Below are 13,125 nucleotides of genomic sequence, written 5' to 3'. Positions count from 1 at the left end.
GTGTAATCCGGGTGAGCGAGCGTTGCTATGATGAGCCACGACGTCATCAATTGAAAAACGTGCGCACGTTCGAATAAAATGGCTCTCCAACAAGAAGTCGAAAAACGCGTTCTCGAAGTCACCAAAGTGATCGAAGAGCAAGTCGACGCCGAAATCGACCGCCTCGATCGCGCCGACGAAGACGACATGGAACGCTGGCGCGAAAATCGGCTCAAACAGATGAAAAAGCAAGTGGAACAGAAAGAAGAGCTCATCGCCAAGGGACACGGCTACTACACGGAACTAGCAAACGAAAAGGAGTTCTTCGACAGCTGCAAAACGAGCACACGACTCGTCTGCCATTTCTACAGGGACAGCACGTTCCGATGCAAAATCGTCGACAAACATTTGGACGCGATCGCCAAGCGACACGTCGAAGCAAAGTTCGTCAAGGCAAACGTCGAAAAGAGCCCGTTTTTGTGCGAAAAATTGCGCATCAAAGTCCTACCGACGATTGCTATCGTGAAAAACGGCAAAGTCGAGGATTACATAGTTGGGTTTGACGAAATGGGCGGGGTCGACGATTTTCCGACCGAGGCGCTCGAGTGGCGTCTCGGCAAGGCGGGCGCCATAACGTATACGGGCGATGAGCCGGAATTTCTGACTGGCGGCCGCGACAGTTATCAACGCAAAATTGTTCGTAAGGCAAAGGGAGGTATACGGGGTAAAGACGATGACGATGATGACGACGATGACGACGATGACGAGTAATGTAAAGTCATTTGTCTTATCATAAATATGATATCTATGGATATTGTATCTATGATGACGATGCGTTTATCTAATCATGGATATTATATCTGTGGTTAGAATCCCTACGCGCGCGCTCTCTTCGTGTTTCACATCTCATAACTTATTAACATTAACACACTTCACAAAGAGCTTTCTTTTTGAAAAAAAAACCGTATGCATACATAGTCTCAGCACGGTGGCTACCGTAACAATTCTTTACAAAGGAACAGGGTCTATTTTAGTCAGAATTATCTATCCAACTTTCCTCGACGATCGCCTGAACCTTTTTCTCATACTCTCGTCGATTTTCTTGATAGAGCTGAGCAGCCAGACTATTGGCCGGACTATTTGGATTAGGCTCGTCTAGAAGGGACTGAAGAACCAGACACTATTGACACACTCAAAGAAACAAAACAATGACGCACTGATACCTGAATAGAGGTGAGAATGGCAGACACATCGTACGTGGGACTCCAACGATTCTGCAGTATATCGAGACAAATCCCGCCGTCCGCGTAGACTGAAAAGAATAGATGGAAATTAGACAAGAAAAAAAAATCTTTCTCTCTTGCCCCAATACCGTTCGGATGAAACATCTTCGAGACGAATCGAACCGTGGGAGGTTTGTTCGGGTATTCTTCGGTGAACTGAAGCGTCAGTTTGAAAGTGCCTAAAGCGGAAGACGAAGTAGTGAAAGCGTCGAGGGAAGAGAGCGAGAGAAAAAAGAGGAAGAAGTTCAGGTGTCGCGACACTATCTCGTTGCGGCGAGACGCGTCGCGACGAAGTCCCCCTTACCGTCTTCGAACGGCGTGTCCTGGGGCCTAAAATCGACGATTCGCTATCTTTTTACAGTTACTCGCGCGACGATTTCGTACCCGAATATGACGGCGTTCCATAGCATGATGTTGTTGTCTGTTGGCGTGCCGCTCACTCCCTGTGGGGGATCCTCTTGAAGCCTAGACGACGTTCGAACGGTGAGTCGATGTCGTCGCTAACGATTTCTATTACCGCTTGAAGTCTCTCATTAGTCGTCTGCGAGCTGGAGTCGACATTGTCCCTTACCTGCGCGACACACTGGGGGTTATACGGGGGTGGATGATGCGCCTACGTCATTTGACGTAGTCACTAGTCAGCGTGAGCCACGAGGCGTTTCCTCACCGAAATCGTCCACCAGTCGTCTTGCAGCAGGTTAGATCTAATTTGCAAAGCTGTTTTGTGCGTTTTTTGCCTCGTCGATCTGAAAGTTGGCGGCTGGGACCCCTTTTCGGAGGCTCGCAGTGGAAAGACGAGCAACCGATCGGAAATGCCTGCATGCATTTGCTGTTTGCCTTTTCGATGTAGCTGGGGTTCCACCGCCTCCACGCTCGCGCAGCGGAACAACGTCTGCATGCGTTTGAATGCGAATCGCGCGTCATTGTGGAACTCTCAATTCGCGAACGCTTTTCAGAGTGGCTTCGCTCAAACTCAAAAGCGTTAGTGAGGAGAATTGACAGGCGTCGTCGCACTGTGTGTGCCACCCTCAATGCGATTAGCTAATCAAATCGGAAATAATTGCCAAGGAAGAGTACATACTGACAGCAACGTTGCTGTCGATGGAAAATTGCCCACTCCACCCTGTGTCATTTATCTTTGCATAGGAGGCAGAGATCACGAAAAATGTGCGCCGATAACTCTGGACGAACTTGTCTTTTGTAGTGCATGTGATTGTTGTATGGTAGGTAGGCACATAACACGACGCGCTGTTGTGTTCGCGTTATAGATAGGTAGGTAGGTTAGCTAGGGTTAGCTAGGGCACCGGTGGGGTGGTGCTTGCGCTGCTGCCACCATGGAGCAAAGGGAAGAGTATAGAACATTTATTTCAATAAAAGTCAAAAAATAAAAATTCTTTTCCCTCTTAGTTCTGGGCAGTTTTTGTTAACGGGTTCATGCCCAGGAACCCGGAGCAGTTTTTACAGGGGGTCGTACTCAGGACCCCTCTTGGATGCAGTTTTTCTAAGGGGTCATGCCCAGGACCCCAGGTAGTTTAATGGCGTCGTGCCCAGGACGATTTCTACAAAAAAAAAGAAAGCACAAGCAGACAACGTGAAATACGGTACATACCTGATAATCGGTCACTTTGTCATCCAATCAGGTCTCTGTCTAAATTTCTTGAGGTTAATTAAACTCTTAGAACAGTGCATGCAAGTAGGCAATTCCGTGCCTTTGCAAAAACTAGGAAACGCGAGCACTTGGAGGGATGCGTAGGCTAGTAAAACGCACCAAAGGGTGGGAGGAGCCACTAAAACACGTCCCCGCGTAATTGCAGGACAACGAAACCCGCCTCTTATTATCCGACTAAAGGTCGTCTCTGAAGTCTTCAAGATCAAATACTAAGATCAAATACTAAGATGAACTTGTTTGCTATTGCGTGCGTGTTGCTGCTTGAAGCAGAACGCTACGTCTCTGCTGCGCCCTGCTTTCAACAGGACATCGGGACGGAAGCCAACCCAGCTACGTCGTGCAAAAACCTACTACGTTTCGGCCAGAGACCAAGCGCCGTCTACTGGATTAAACCGCCCGGTGCTAAAGCACCATTTCAAGTCAGTACAATATATGGTATTAGTCATGTCCCAACAGAAATGCGAACTCTGTGCGCACTAAGGCCTACTGTGACATGGAAACCGAGGGAGGAGGGTGGATGCTACTCTACGCCTACAAGCATCGCGGCGGTGATAATTTTCCTCTCGTCAGGGATCTCCCAACTGATCCCAACGGCTATTCGCATCAATTACTGAACGCGTACGGAATTTCTCTCGGGTGCGTGCAGTGGGCAGTCTTCGGGTCTTACCTGTGACGGCTATGATTATTAGTTGGGCTCAGGAGTTGCGCTTTTTCTGTTCAACGAGTCATCACAGTCGGGTCGTCCACTTCATTACTAGAAACAGGAATATCATTCAAACGGCATATGACGGGAAAAAACACTTCGGAGTCAGTGACTGGACGTAAGCATAGATGAGAACGATACGTTCTTTAGCATTTAGTACTATTAATTAATTAATTTAGAGATGGATTTAATGTTGTGAGCGGACACAGTGGAAACCTGCCTGCTGCTACCAATGGCCTGTGGAGTACCAAACAGGCTACTCCGGGATTCACTGATTTTCCGTTTTACAAAGGAGGAGCTAATCACTGGGGCATTGCACCCTCTGCAAGTCGGTTCGAATGCGACGATTACACCAACAACAACCGCAACACGCTTCATCGTGTTTGGGTTCGAGAATAAGGAGAAACGGTCGTGAATCCCCCTCGAGGAAATTCGCCGCGATCTTTTGTATTTTGTGCCGCCTGTCTAACCGTTGCGATTGTTCTAGTGATCACACTATAGCTCTACTAACCTCTACACTCACCCGATACTTGCTCCTTTCTTTCGTTCTTTCTTTTCAAGCGGTTTCTTTTTTCGCTAGCTCTTCCTGCCAGAATTACCGCACGCTAGGCTGATGGACGTCGAACCGGCAAAGGCGGAAGAAACCGACGACAACGTCGGTTCGCTGGTGCGAGCTGCAGTGAGCGAACTAGAAAGCGCATTACGAGACTCCCGCCAACTGCTCGCCGAACGCGAAAGCGAACTCGCCTCAACGCGCAAACAACTCGAAAGTTGCCGCCACCAGATGGCCCAAGAAATCCTCAAGAAAACCGAAATATCGATTTCGCTCGAAAACAGCCGCTCGCACGCGCTCAAGCTCGAAGAACTCGTCGAAAAGTGGCAAGACGAATTGCAAGCGGCGCGAGCTCAAGAGGAAAAGGCGAAGACGCTTCTCGCTCAGGAAGTCACGCGCAACGACACGACGACCGAGCTCGTGCGTCAGCTGCGCGCGCAGAACGACGAGCTGACCGCCGACAATCGTCGACTGAACGAGGCGTTGCGTCTCGCCTTGCAGCGTCAACGCGAGCGCGGTTCGTCGTCCGAATCGGTTCGATCCTCCGGCCCCGCTGTTCGATTCTCGTCGTCGCCGGCGGGGAGGACTACGTCCCCGGATCCTGACGTCAATATGATGTTTTTGAAGGATGCCGTTTTTTCGTATATGACTGATAGGCATCCCGAGGATCAGGTGCGAGCCATCGTTGCTATATTGGACTTCACTGCGAAGCAGAGGAAACAGATCTATTATTGTCTGCAACAAAAGGGATTAAAATTTGGGAAAAACTGAATTGGTTTTTACGTAGAGATTTCGTACTATAGTAGGCTTACTTGCTTCAGTGATCAATTGTAAACGAATCTTTCTAAATTTCTCACCGCTAACGACGCTATACCAACTAAATAAAACACGACATACTGCCGGATGCAACTGCACCTACAGAAGCAGCAGTTTAACTTGTTGTAGTACACTCACTCAGACGTGATCGTAGTCGTTGGGCCAATGCCGACTGAGGAGGATAGTCTTCTTCGAGCGCTTCGATGAACTTGAGCAACGAGCCAGGCCCCCTTTTGCTGAGGTATTTCCAAATAAGATCGTGAACTCTCTCCCTTGTAGTTTTGATCAGTCCAATCTCCTCGATGTCGTCTGGGGAGAGTAACGACTTTGCCATGAGGATGTCTCTGAGACGCGCCGAGTAGACGAAGTTGTCCTTCAAGAAGACAATTTCTGGCTGCACAACATGGTGCCATTCGTCTGCCAGAGAAGCAGTAGCAGATGCCGCTTCGTGATGCTTTTCCGCGTACCATAGATCCAAACCTCGCGGAGGCTCCCACTGCTCACCATGCACGTCGTACAGGTCTTCCGTTCCTCCAGGACATCGATATCTTTCAGGAATCGTAACTCCATCGCATCGTAGTTCTAAAACTAATCCTCGCATTCCCGGTTCTCTAGCTTTTTTGATTCGGTCAACGACGTATTGACGAACGGCACAACAGACGTCTCTCTTGATTGGCTCCGGGGCAGACTTCAGTACTGTGAACTGCAAAGAGTGTGATAGGTACACGATCTTCAGTCTGTGACCGGAGTGAACGTTGAAATAAGCCAAGTTGCGATGAAGCGTCGGTTTTCGGGAGAACCGCCGAGAAAAAACGGTCAATATGCGGTAGAACAGCGGTAACGGTATTCGAACTTTCGAACACAACTGCAACGGCCGTAGAGCAGACTCGTCCGTCACTCCTAACGATTCCAGTTCACATTCCTCGCGGAGCAAACAAGGAACAAAGTACGATGTCACGTTTTCGTCGGAAGATGACAGCAGCGGATCTTCCAGAGGACCCTCAATGTTGATGTAGTCTCTCTCGTCCGCAGGACAACCGAAATCGTGTCTGTCACACAACAAATTGAAGTATTTCATTACATCAATAATGACGTCCTGTTTCTCAACGTCCTTCAGGTAGAACTTCAGCAAGCCGTCGGTTACTATTCCCTCTCTTTGTGCTCTTCTAACGTCTTTCCACAAATTGCGAGGTACGGCTTTTTGCGGTGTGACGGTGACTATCTTTTGCAAGACATCGGTTAGCCACGAAAGGTCCAAAATTACGTTATCCGCAGCTGGCGAATTCGGTATCGGATGATACAGAATTACTGCTCGTTTGCTGAGATACTTAATTAAGAGCAACGAGAAACTCTTCTTCAGCATTGATTCCACAATCTTTGGCTTCGTTTCTGAGGCTAGACAAAGAAACAATAGGTTCGCAGTCGCCTTTACGAGCTAATTCAATTTTTCTTAGGCGAACTTTCTTCTCGAATCGGAGCCAGCGAAAGGGAACCCGAATTTCAAGTTCCTGTTTCATTTCTTCAGCAATCTGCTCGGTAAGACAACGAATATCTTGTATATCGTCCTTCCTCTGCCCGTTCCTGGCAGCGTGAGTGTTGTCAACGTAGAAGACACGATCCGGATCCGCTAAGTGCTGTAGCAAGTCCTCTTTCGATTCAATCTGTTGGAACATATACTCTTTCTGCCATTCTAACAACGTCCTCTCTGCCGCTGTCACTTCGTCCTGAACAGTCTTATTTTCAGCGATGTCTTTGTGGGTACCAATGGGAAACACAATAGGACAAACTCCTCCTGTCTTCACTTCTGCTCTGTTTGGTAGATCAAGAACGTAGACGGCGGACAACCATTCTTCAAAACGGTCATAATTCGTCATTTGACCAAAAAGTTTTATTTCCGTTATGCCATCATCTGAACGAAAGTACGATTTAGACGATTCTGATAGTTTCTCTGATGCATCAAACACGACGTAGTATATAGCATCTTTGTTTAGATATAAGTAGTGAGTGGCGTAGAAAACGTATTGACCTCCAAAATCCATTGCGTCTATATACTTTTCATTTATCGCCTCAGAGTGAGCTTCTTCGTCGTTCATGAACTCCCAAACGAGTCTCTTTACATCGTCTGGCAGCGTATCAAGGTATTGTTTAGTTGCTTCTGTTGCAGGTAATTCTGAAAACATAGGCGTCACGGTGGGAAGGGTTCGTTGGGTAGGCGCCGTGGACATTGGGGTAGATAACGATGCAGTCTGAGATTCTTCCAACACTTTATTGACCGAAGTTGTGGGAGGACTGGATCGCAGCGGTTGCTTAGATGATTCGTTTTTACCTAAAATAAACATGCAAATTACAGAACGCCCTTATTTATTTATTTTATGTCACAAACATCTTTCTCTTTCTTGCTTCATTCGTGTTGCTATACTAGACGCCAAAATTCTGTCAAAAGCCTTAAGGGATTCTTCAGTGTCAATCGCCGTCGTCCAGTTGCAAGTTTCCTTGACAACAATGTGCAGATTCCTATTCTCCGACGTTGCACCTACGGTGCTGCATTCCTTTGGGTCAAACATCTGTTCCGTGAGCGACTTCCATAAGCTTGTTTTTCCTGCGCCATCTTTACCAACGATGTTGATTCGAATAAATGTCGTTTCTGCGTAGCCCTCATCGAGAGCGTTCAGATAAATTTGTTTAGCGTCATCATCTTCATAGGAAACTCAACGTGAACATCGGTATAAGAAAAGAATTAATTACGCACCATCAAGACCCAGTTGCTCGGCGGCTCTTGCAGACAGAAGGGAATTGAGTCGTTCTTTCAGATCTGTAATTGAAATCCCTAGTCATCTATCTGTATAACGGATCCAACTGAATTTACCTAGAAACGACGGCCTCTGCACAGGATTCATCGCACAGCAGTTCATTTGAATATTATTAAAGCCTTCAGGTGAGTCTTTCGTAGCAGAAAGAAGAGAAATCGTCTCTGCATTGATAATAAGATCATGAATCGTATTGAAATGACCTACTGTAAGCAATTTACTAAGTGATATACTGATCTAAATCACGGTACCTCGAAACAGCCTAGTCCTTTCCCTGATTTCCCACAGAATTATACCAAAACTAAAAACCGATTAATAAACATGAGTCAAATTGCTTGAAGAAATACCTCCAGACATCATGCTTTTTCCTTAATTCCGTGTTGCCAGAAAACACTAAGCATCTTTCTGGTGCTATGTATGAAGGACTTCCTAACGGGAACATACTGCTATTTAGGACATAATCATTACCGCCGCCAACATGCGCATAGCAAAATCCGGTAAGCTAAAGGAAAAAATATAAGACTATGCCGGCTGATAATAAAATAAATGTATACTTTGCAAAAAACGCGTCTTCCTTTCCTTCTGATCAAGACACTTTCTGGGCTCAGTTCAATTGACGTTACCGGCTCAGGAGACAGGTTATGAAGGTGAACCATCCCGCACGTTATTTGCATTGCAACATTCAAACATTGATCCCACCACTGTTCGCCTCCATAGGCATTAATAACAGAAGGACGGAAAAAATGATCAAAGCTGCCGCCATCAACGTACTCCAAAAGCAATGCCGAAAAATCAGGACGATCACACAGTCCGATAAACTCAGTGATGTTATCGTGCTTTCCAATCAGATGATAAATTTTGGCTTCATGTCTCGATAAGTGTCTATATCAATCAGCCACTACTGTACTAGGTATTTAGCTAAAATTTGACCTGTTTCTTACCGTTCTGAGTCATAAAATACCTTTACAGCAACCGGATTGCTAGAGCCAACTAACGTAGTTCTGAAGATCATAGAAAACTGCCCTTGTCCCACATAATCTATTTCCTCCTTCTCGTCGAGGTCACTGAGATTAAACATGTCTACCACGTTCTTCTCTTTGCCAGTCTGCTTCGCGTTGGCAGCACGCCACAAACGTAAGGATAGCTCATTCATTACTTCACCCTGTGCCCTGTCTCCCTGACTCGTCAACAGTAGCGCGCGCGAGACATATTAAAAGCAGCGTTTATTATGCCGTTTAATCAAGTTAATTAATTAAGCTGTTTCGTGTCGTGTTGTGTGTATGGATATTGTGAGTCACCGAAGAACCATCTTAATTAAATGCTACTCGGATCTTTTGTTGATCCCACACTGGCATCAAATCTAAAAATATATTCTGGAAAACGCTCGTAATCAATAACGTCATCAGCAAACCTTCCAGGCCCTTTGTTGGTCAATTCCACACCGCTAACGACGCTACCGACACTACTAAAGGTACTCGTTCTTCAAAATTAGATCATTGTGAAACTACTTACTCGGAATATGTTTCATTGTGCTCTACATTGCGAATTTCAATTCTTTCTGCATAGTAATTGTAGGAGACGTTTGAGCACGGCTCTTTTTGCGAACAAGTGGGGCTGACAGCTGAAGCAGTAGCAGATGCCGCTTCGTGACGCTTTTCCGCGTACCATAGATCCAAACCACTTGGAGGCTTGCACCACTTACCGTGCACGTCGTACAGGTCTTCCGTTCCTCCAGGACATCGATATCTTTCAGGAATCGTAACTCCATCGCATCGTAGTTCTAAACGTAATCCTCGCATTCCCGGGTCTCTGGCTTTATTGATCCGGTCAACGACGTATTGACGAATGGCACAACAGACGTCTCTCTTGATTGGCTCCGGAGACGACTTCAGTACCGTGAATTGCAAAGAGTCTGATAGGTACACGATCTCCAGTCTGTGACCGGAGTGAACGTTGAAATAAGCCAAGTTGCGATGAAGCGTCGGTCTTCGCGAGAACCGCCGAGCAAAAACGGTCAATATGCGGTAGAACAGCGGTAACGGTATTCGAACATTCGAATGCAACTGCAACGGCCGTGGAGCAGACTCGTCTGTTACTCCTAACGATTCCGGTTCACGTTCCTCGCGGAGCAAACAAGGAACAAAGTACGATGCCACGTTTTCGTCGCTAGATGACAACGGAGGATCTTCCAGAGGACTCTCGATGTTGATGTAATCTCTCTCGTCCGCAGGACAACCGACGTCGTGCCGGTCACACAACAAATTGAAGTATTTCATTAGATCAATAATGACGTCCCGTTTCTTAACGTCTTTCAGGTAGAACTTCAGCAAGCCGTCGGTTACTATTCCTTCTCTTTCTGCTCTTCTGGAGTCTTTCCACAGATTGCGAGGTATGCCTTTTCGCGGTGTGACGGTGACTACCCTTTGCAAGACATTGGTCAGCCACGAAAGGTCCAAAATAACGTTATCCGCAGCTGGCGAATTCGGTATTGGATGATACAGAATTACTGCTCGCTTGCTGAGATACTGAAGAGCAACGAGAAACTCTTCTTCAGCATCGATTCCACAATCCTTGGCTTCAATTTTGAGGCTAGACAAAGAAGCAATAGGTTCACAGTCGCTTTTACGAGCTAATTCAATTTTTCTTTGACGAAGTTTCTTCTCAAATCGAAGCCAACGAAATGGAACACGGATTTCACGTTCCATTTCTTGAGCAATCTGCTCGGTCAGACAACGAATATCTTGTATATCGTCCTTCCTCTGCCCGTTCTTCGCAGCGTGAGTGTTGTCCACGTAGAAGACGCGATCCGGATCAGCTAAGTGCTCTAGCAAGTCCTCTTTCAATTCAATCTGTTTGAACATATACTCTTTCTGCCATTCTAACAACGGCCTCTCTACCGCTGTCACTTCGTCCTGAACAGTCTTATTTTCAGCAATATCTTTATGAGTACCAATGGGAAACACAATAGGACAAACTCCTGCCGTCTTGATTTCTGCTCTGTTTGGCAGATCAAGAACGTGGACGGCGGACAACCATTCTTCAAAACGATCATAATTCGACATTTGACCGGGGAGCTTTATTTCAGTCCTGCCATCCTCCGAACGGAAGTGCGATGCAGAAAATCCTGGCAGTTCCTCCGATGCATCGAAGACGACGTAGTATATGGCGTCTTTGTTTAGATACAAGTAGTGGGTGGCGTAGAAAACGTCTTGACCGCCGAAATCCATTGCGTCTATATATTTCTCTTTCATCACTTCAGAATGAGCTTTATCATCGTTCATGAACTGCCCAATCAGTCTCTTCACATCGTCGGGCAGCGTATCAAGGTATTGTTTAGTTGCTTCCGTTGCAGGTAAATCTGAAAACGACGTCGGTGCATGACGAGTTTCTCGGACAGTATGCGTTGTGGGTATTGGGGTAGATAACGACGCAACCTGAGGCTCTTCCGAAAATTTATTGACCGAAGGTCCGGGAAAACTGGATCGTTGCATGGCTGATTCGCTCGTATCTAACAGGAAATTACAGAGTACTCTTATTTATGCTACGTCACGTACTTCTTTCTCTTTCTTGCTTCATTCGTGTTGCCACACTGGACGCCAACATTCTGTCAAAAGCTTTAAGAGATTCCTCTGCGTCAATGGACGTCGTCCAGTTGCACGATTCCTTGACAACAATGTGCAGATTCTTATCGTCCGACGTCGCACCTACGGTGCTGAGTTCTTCGGAGTCAAACGTCTGCTCCGTGAGCGATTTCCAGAGACTCGTTTTTCCTGCGCCATCTTTGCCAACAATATTGATTCGAATAAATTTTGCTTCTGCGTAGCCCTCTTTGAGAGCATTCATATAAATTTGCTTAGCATTATCATCTTTGCAAGAAACTTAACGTGAATATCGGTATAGCACAAAAAAGGATAGCGAACCGTCTAGACCCAGTTGCTCCGCAGTCCTTGCTTCCAAAAGAGAATTGAGCCGTTCTCGCAGATCTGTTATAGAAATCCCTAGTCGTCTATCTGCGTAACTGACCGAGCCGAATGTACCAAGAAACGATGGCCTCTGCACAGGGTTCATCACACAGCAGTTCATTTGAATATGATTAAAGCCTTCAGGTGAGTCTTTTCTAGGAGGAGGAGGAGGAGTAGCAAACAGTTCTGCAATCATCATAAGACAATCCTGCAGCAAGGCGCAATACTGGTCTCAATTAGTATACCTCTATTAAATGGCTTGGTCCTTTCCCTGATTTCCCAAAGAATTATACCAAAACTAAAACGATTTTGATGATTGAGGGTAAAATCGTTTAACGTACGTGGCAAATACCTCCAAACATCATGTTTTTTTCTCAATTCCGCGTTGCCAGAAAACACCAAGTGCCTTTCTGGTGCTATGTACGGAAGAATGCCTGACGGCAACATATTGCCAGTTAGGATATTCTCACCACCGCCAACACGCGCAAAGCAAAACCCGGTAAGCTGAAGACAGAAATTTTAATTAAAGAGAGCACTGGCTAATAATGACAAGCATACTTTGCAAAAAACGCGTCGTCCTCTCCTCCTGATCAAGACGCTTTCCGGGTTCAGTTCAATTGAAGTTACCGGCTGAGGAGACAGGTTATGAAGGTGAACCATCCCGCACGTTATTTGCATTGCAATGTTCAAACATTGATCCCACCATTGTACGTTTTGACTTACAGAAGACCGAATAAAACGGCCCAAGTGGCCGCCATCAACGTACTCCAAAAGCAATGCCGAAAAACGAGGGTGATCGCACAGTCCAATAAATTCAGTGATGTTCTCATGCTTTCCAATCAAACAATAAATCTTGGCTTCGTATCTCAGTAAGGAAGCTGCGCTACATCAAATAGTCATATTCAGCTTTTAATTAATTAATTAATTTTTTTACTTTGGTGGCAGACCCTCTCGGATACCGTTATATGGAGTTTGCGAAAGTAACCCCTCCCTGGGCACGCCCCGGGGACCCTGCTGAGGACCAGGTTTCTTACTGTTTTGATTCAAAAAATACTTTGACAGCAACAGGCTTGCTAGAGCCAACTAACGTAGCCCTGTATGTCGTAGAAAACTGCCCAAACCCCACGTAATTCCTTTCTTCGTCATATTCCAGGTCGTTGCGATCAAACATAAAACTTTTGTCCACCACACTCTCCTCTTTGCCAATCCACTCCGACGCCTCAGCAGCCCACAGCAAGCGTTGCTTTCTAAGCGTACTAGACTCTACTCTACTCATCAATCTACTTCAGACTTCAGTTTCGGCTGCTGTAGGGCAGGGCTGCGGGCCGCGGCAGGAAGCAGTGTAGCGCGCGC

General features: G+C 46.4%; 6 protein-coding genes across 9 annotated transcripts; 3 read left to right on the top strand and 3 right to left on the bottom strand.

The window, feature by feature from the left end:
• The first annotated feature begins 52 nt into the window (after positions 1-52).
• On the top strand, positions 53-1,039 carry LOC136192087 (thioredoxin domain-containing protein 9-like). The gene has a single exon (XM_065980598.1). The coding sequence runs from the start codon at positions 79-81 to the stop codon at positions 748-750; it is 672 nt and encodes a 223-aa protein (XP_065836670.1). The 5' UTR covers positions 53-78; the 3' UTR covers positions 751-1,039.
• Positions 871-1,876, bottom strand: LOC136192098 (ubiquitin-conjugating enzyme E2-17 kDa). Its single transcript, XM_065980609.1, has 6 exons — positions 1,780-1,876; positions 1,647-1,727; positions 1,567-1,592; positions 1,352-1,441; positions 1,203-1,291; positions 871-1,144 (listed from the first exon to the last, which is right to left on the bottom strand). Exons 1-6 carry the CDS (start codon positions 1,821-1,823, stop codon positions 1,010-1,012), a joined length of 465 nt encoding a protein of 154 aa, XP_065836681.1. The 5' UTR covers positions 1,824-1,876; the 3' UTR covers positions 871-1,009.
• A 1,327-nt stretch (positions 1,877-3,203) lies between these two features.
• Positions 3,204-4,132, top strand: LOC136192107 (uncharacterized). The gene is made up of 4 exons (XM_065980621.1): positions 3,204-3,350; positions 3,413-3,567; positions 3,621-3,752; positions 3,814-4,132. Exons 2-4 carry the CDS (start codon positions 3,425-3,427, stop codon positions 4,031-4,033), a joined length of 495 nt encoding a protein of 164 aa, XP_065836693.1. The 5' UTR covers positions 3,204-3,350; positions 3,413-3,424; the 3' UTR covers positions 4,034-4,132.
• Positions 4,133-4,142: 10 nt separating this feature from the next.
• LOC136192077 (protein quick-to-court-like) lies at positions 4,143-5,084 on the top strand. Its single transcript, XM_065980588.1, has one exon. It carries the CDS (start codon positions 4,248-4,250, stop codon positions 4,956-4,958), a length of 711 nt encoding a protein of 236 aa, XP_065836660.1. The 5' UTR covers positions 4,143-4,247; the 3' UTR covers positions 4,959-5,084.
• Positions 5,085-6,328: 1,244 nt separating this feature from the next.
• On the bottom strand, positions 6,329-8,963 carry LOC136192051 (probable serine/threonine-protein kinase roco5). 2 transcript variants are annotated; one of them, XM_065980546.1, is made up of 8 exons: positions 8,752-8,963; positions 8,365-8,692; positions 8,158-8,312; positions 8,062-8,111; positions 7,870-8,016; positions 7,753-7,815; positions 7,387-7,698; positions 6,329-7,329 (listed from the first exon to the last, which is right to left on the bottom strand). In XM_065980546.1, the coding sequence occupies exons 1-8, from the start codon at positions 8,961-8,963 to the stop codon at positions 6,332-6,334; spliced, it is 2,265 nt and encodes a 754-aa protein (XP_065836618.1). In that variant the 3' UTR covers positions 6,329-6,331. The 2 variants fall into 2 exon arrangements, with proteins under 2 accessions (XP_065836618.1, XP_065836625.1); XM_065980553.1 differs by having other exon boundaries at positions 7,870-8,013.
• A 55-nt stretch (positions 8,964-9,018) lies between these two features.
• On the bottom strand, positions 9,019-13,078 carry LOC136192038 (uncharacterized). Of its 3 annotated transcripts, XM_065980536.1 has the most exons (10): positions 12,807-13,078; positions 12,331-12,655; positions 12,125-12,276; positions 12,018-12,070; positions 11,848-11,958; positions 11,731-11,793; positions 11,365-11,676; positions 9,323-11,318; positions 9,222-9,275; positions 9,019-9,170 (listed from the first exon to the last, which is right to left on the bottom strand). In XM_065980536.1, exons 1-10 carry the CDS (start codon positions 13,046-13,048, stop codon positions 9,125-9,127), a joined length of 3,354 nt encoding a protein of 1,117 aa, XP_065836608.1. In that variant the 5' UTR covers positions 13,049-13,078; the 3' UTR covers positions 9,019-9,124. The 3 variants fall into 3 exon arrangements, with proteins under 3 accessions (XP_065836608.1, XP_065836588.1, XP_065836598.1); XM_065980516.1 differs by having other exon boundaries at positions 11,731-11,958; XM_065980526.1 differs by having other exon boundaries at positions 9,222-9,272; positions 11,731-11,958.
• Positions 13,079-13,125: the final 47 nt, after the last annotated feature.

Source organism: Oscarella lobularis, chromosome 1 (assembly GCF_947507565.1).
Source record: "Oscarella lobularis chromosome 1, ooOscLobu1.1, whole genome shotgun sequence".
Classification (NCBI taxonomy): Eukaryota; Metazoa; Porifera; class Homoscleromorpha; order Homosclerophorida; family Oscarellidae; genus Oscarella; species Oscarella lobularis.
Note: the sequence above shows the minus strand (reverse complement) of the source record. Positions and strands in the feature narration are given on the sequence as shown.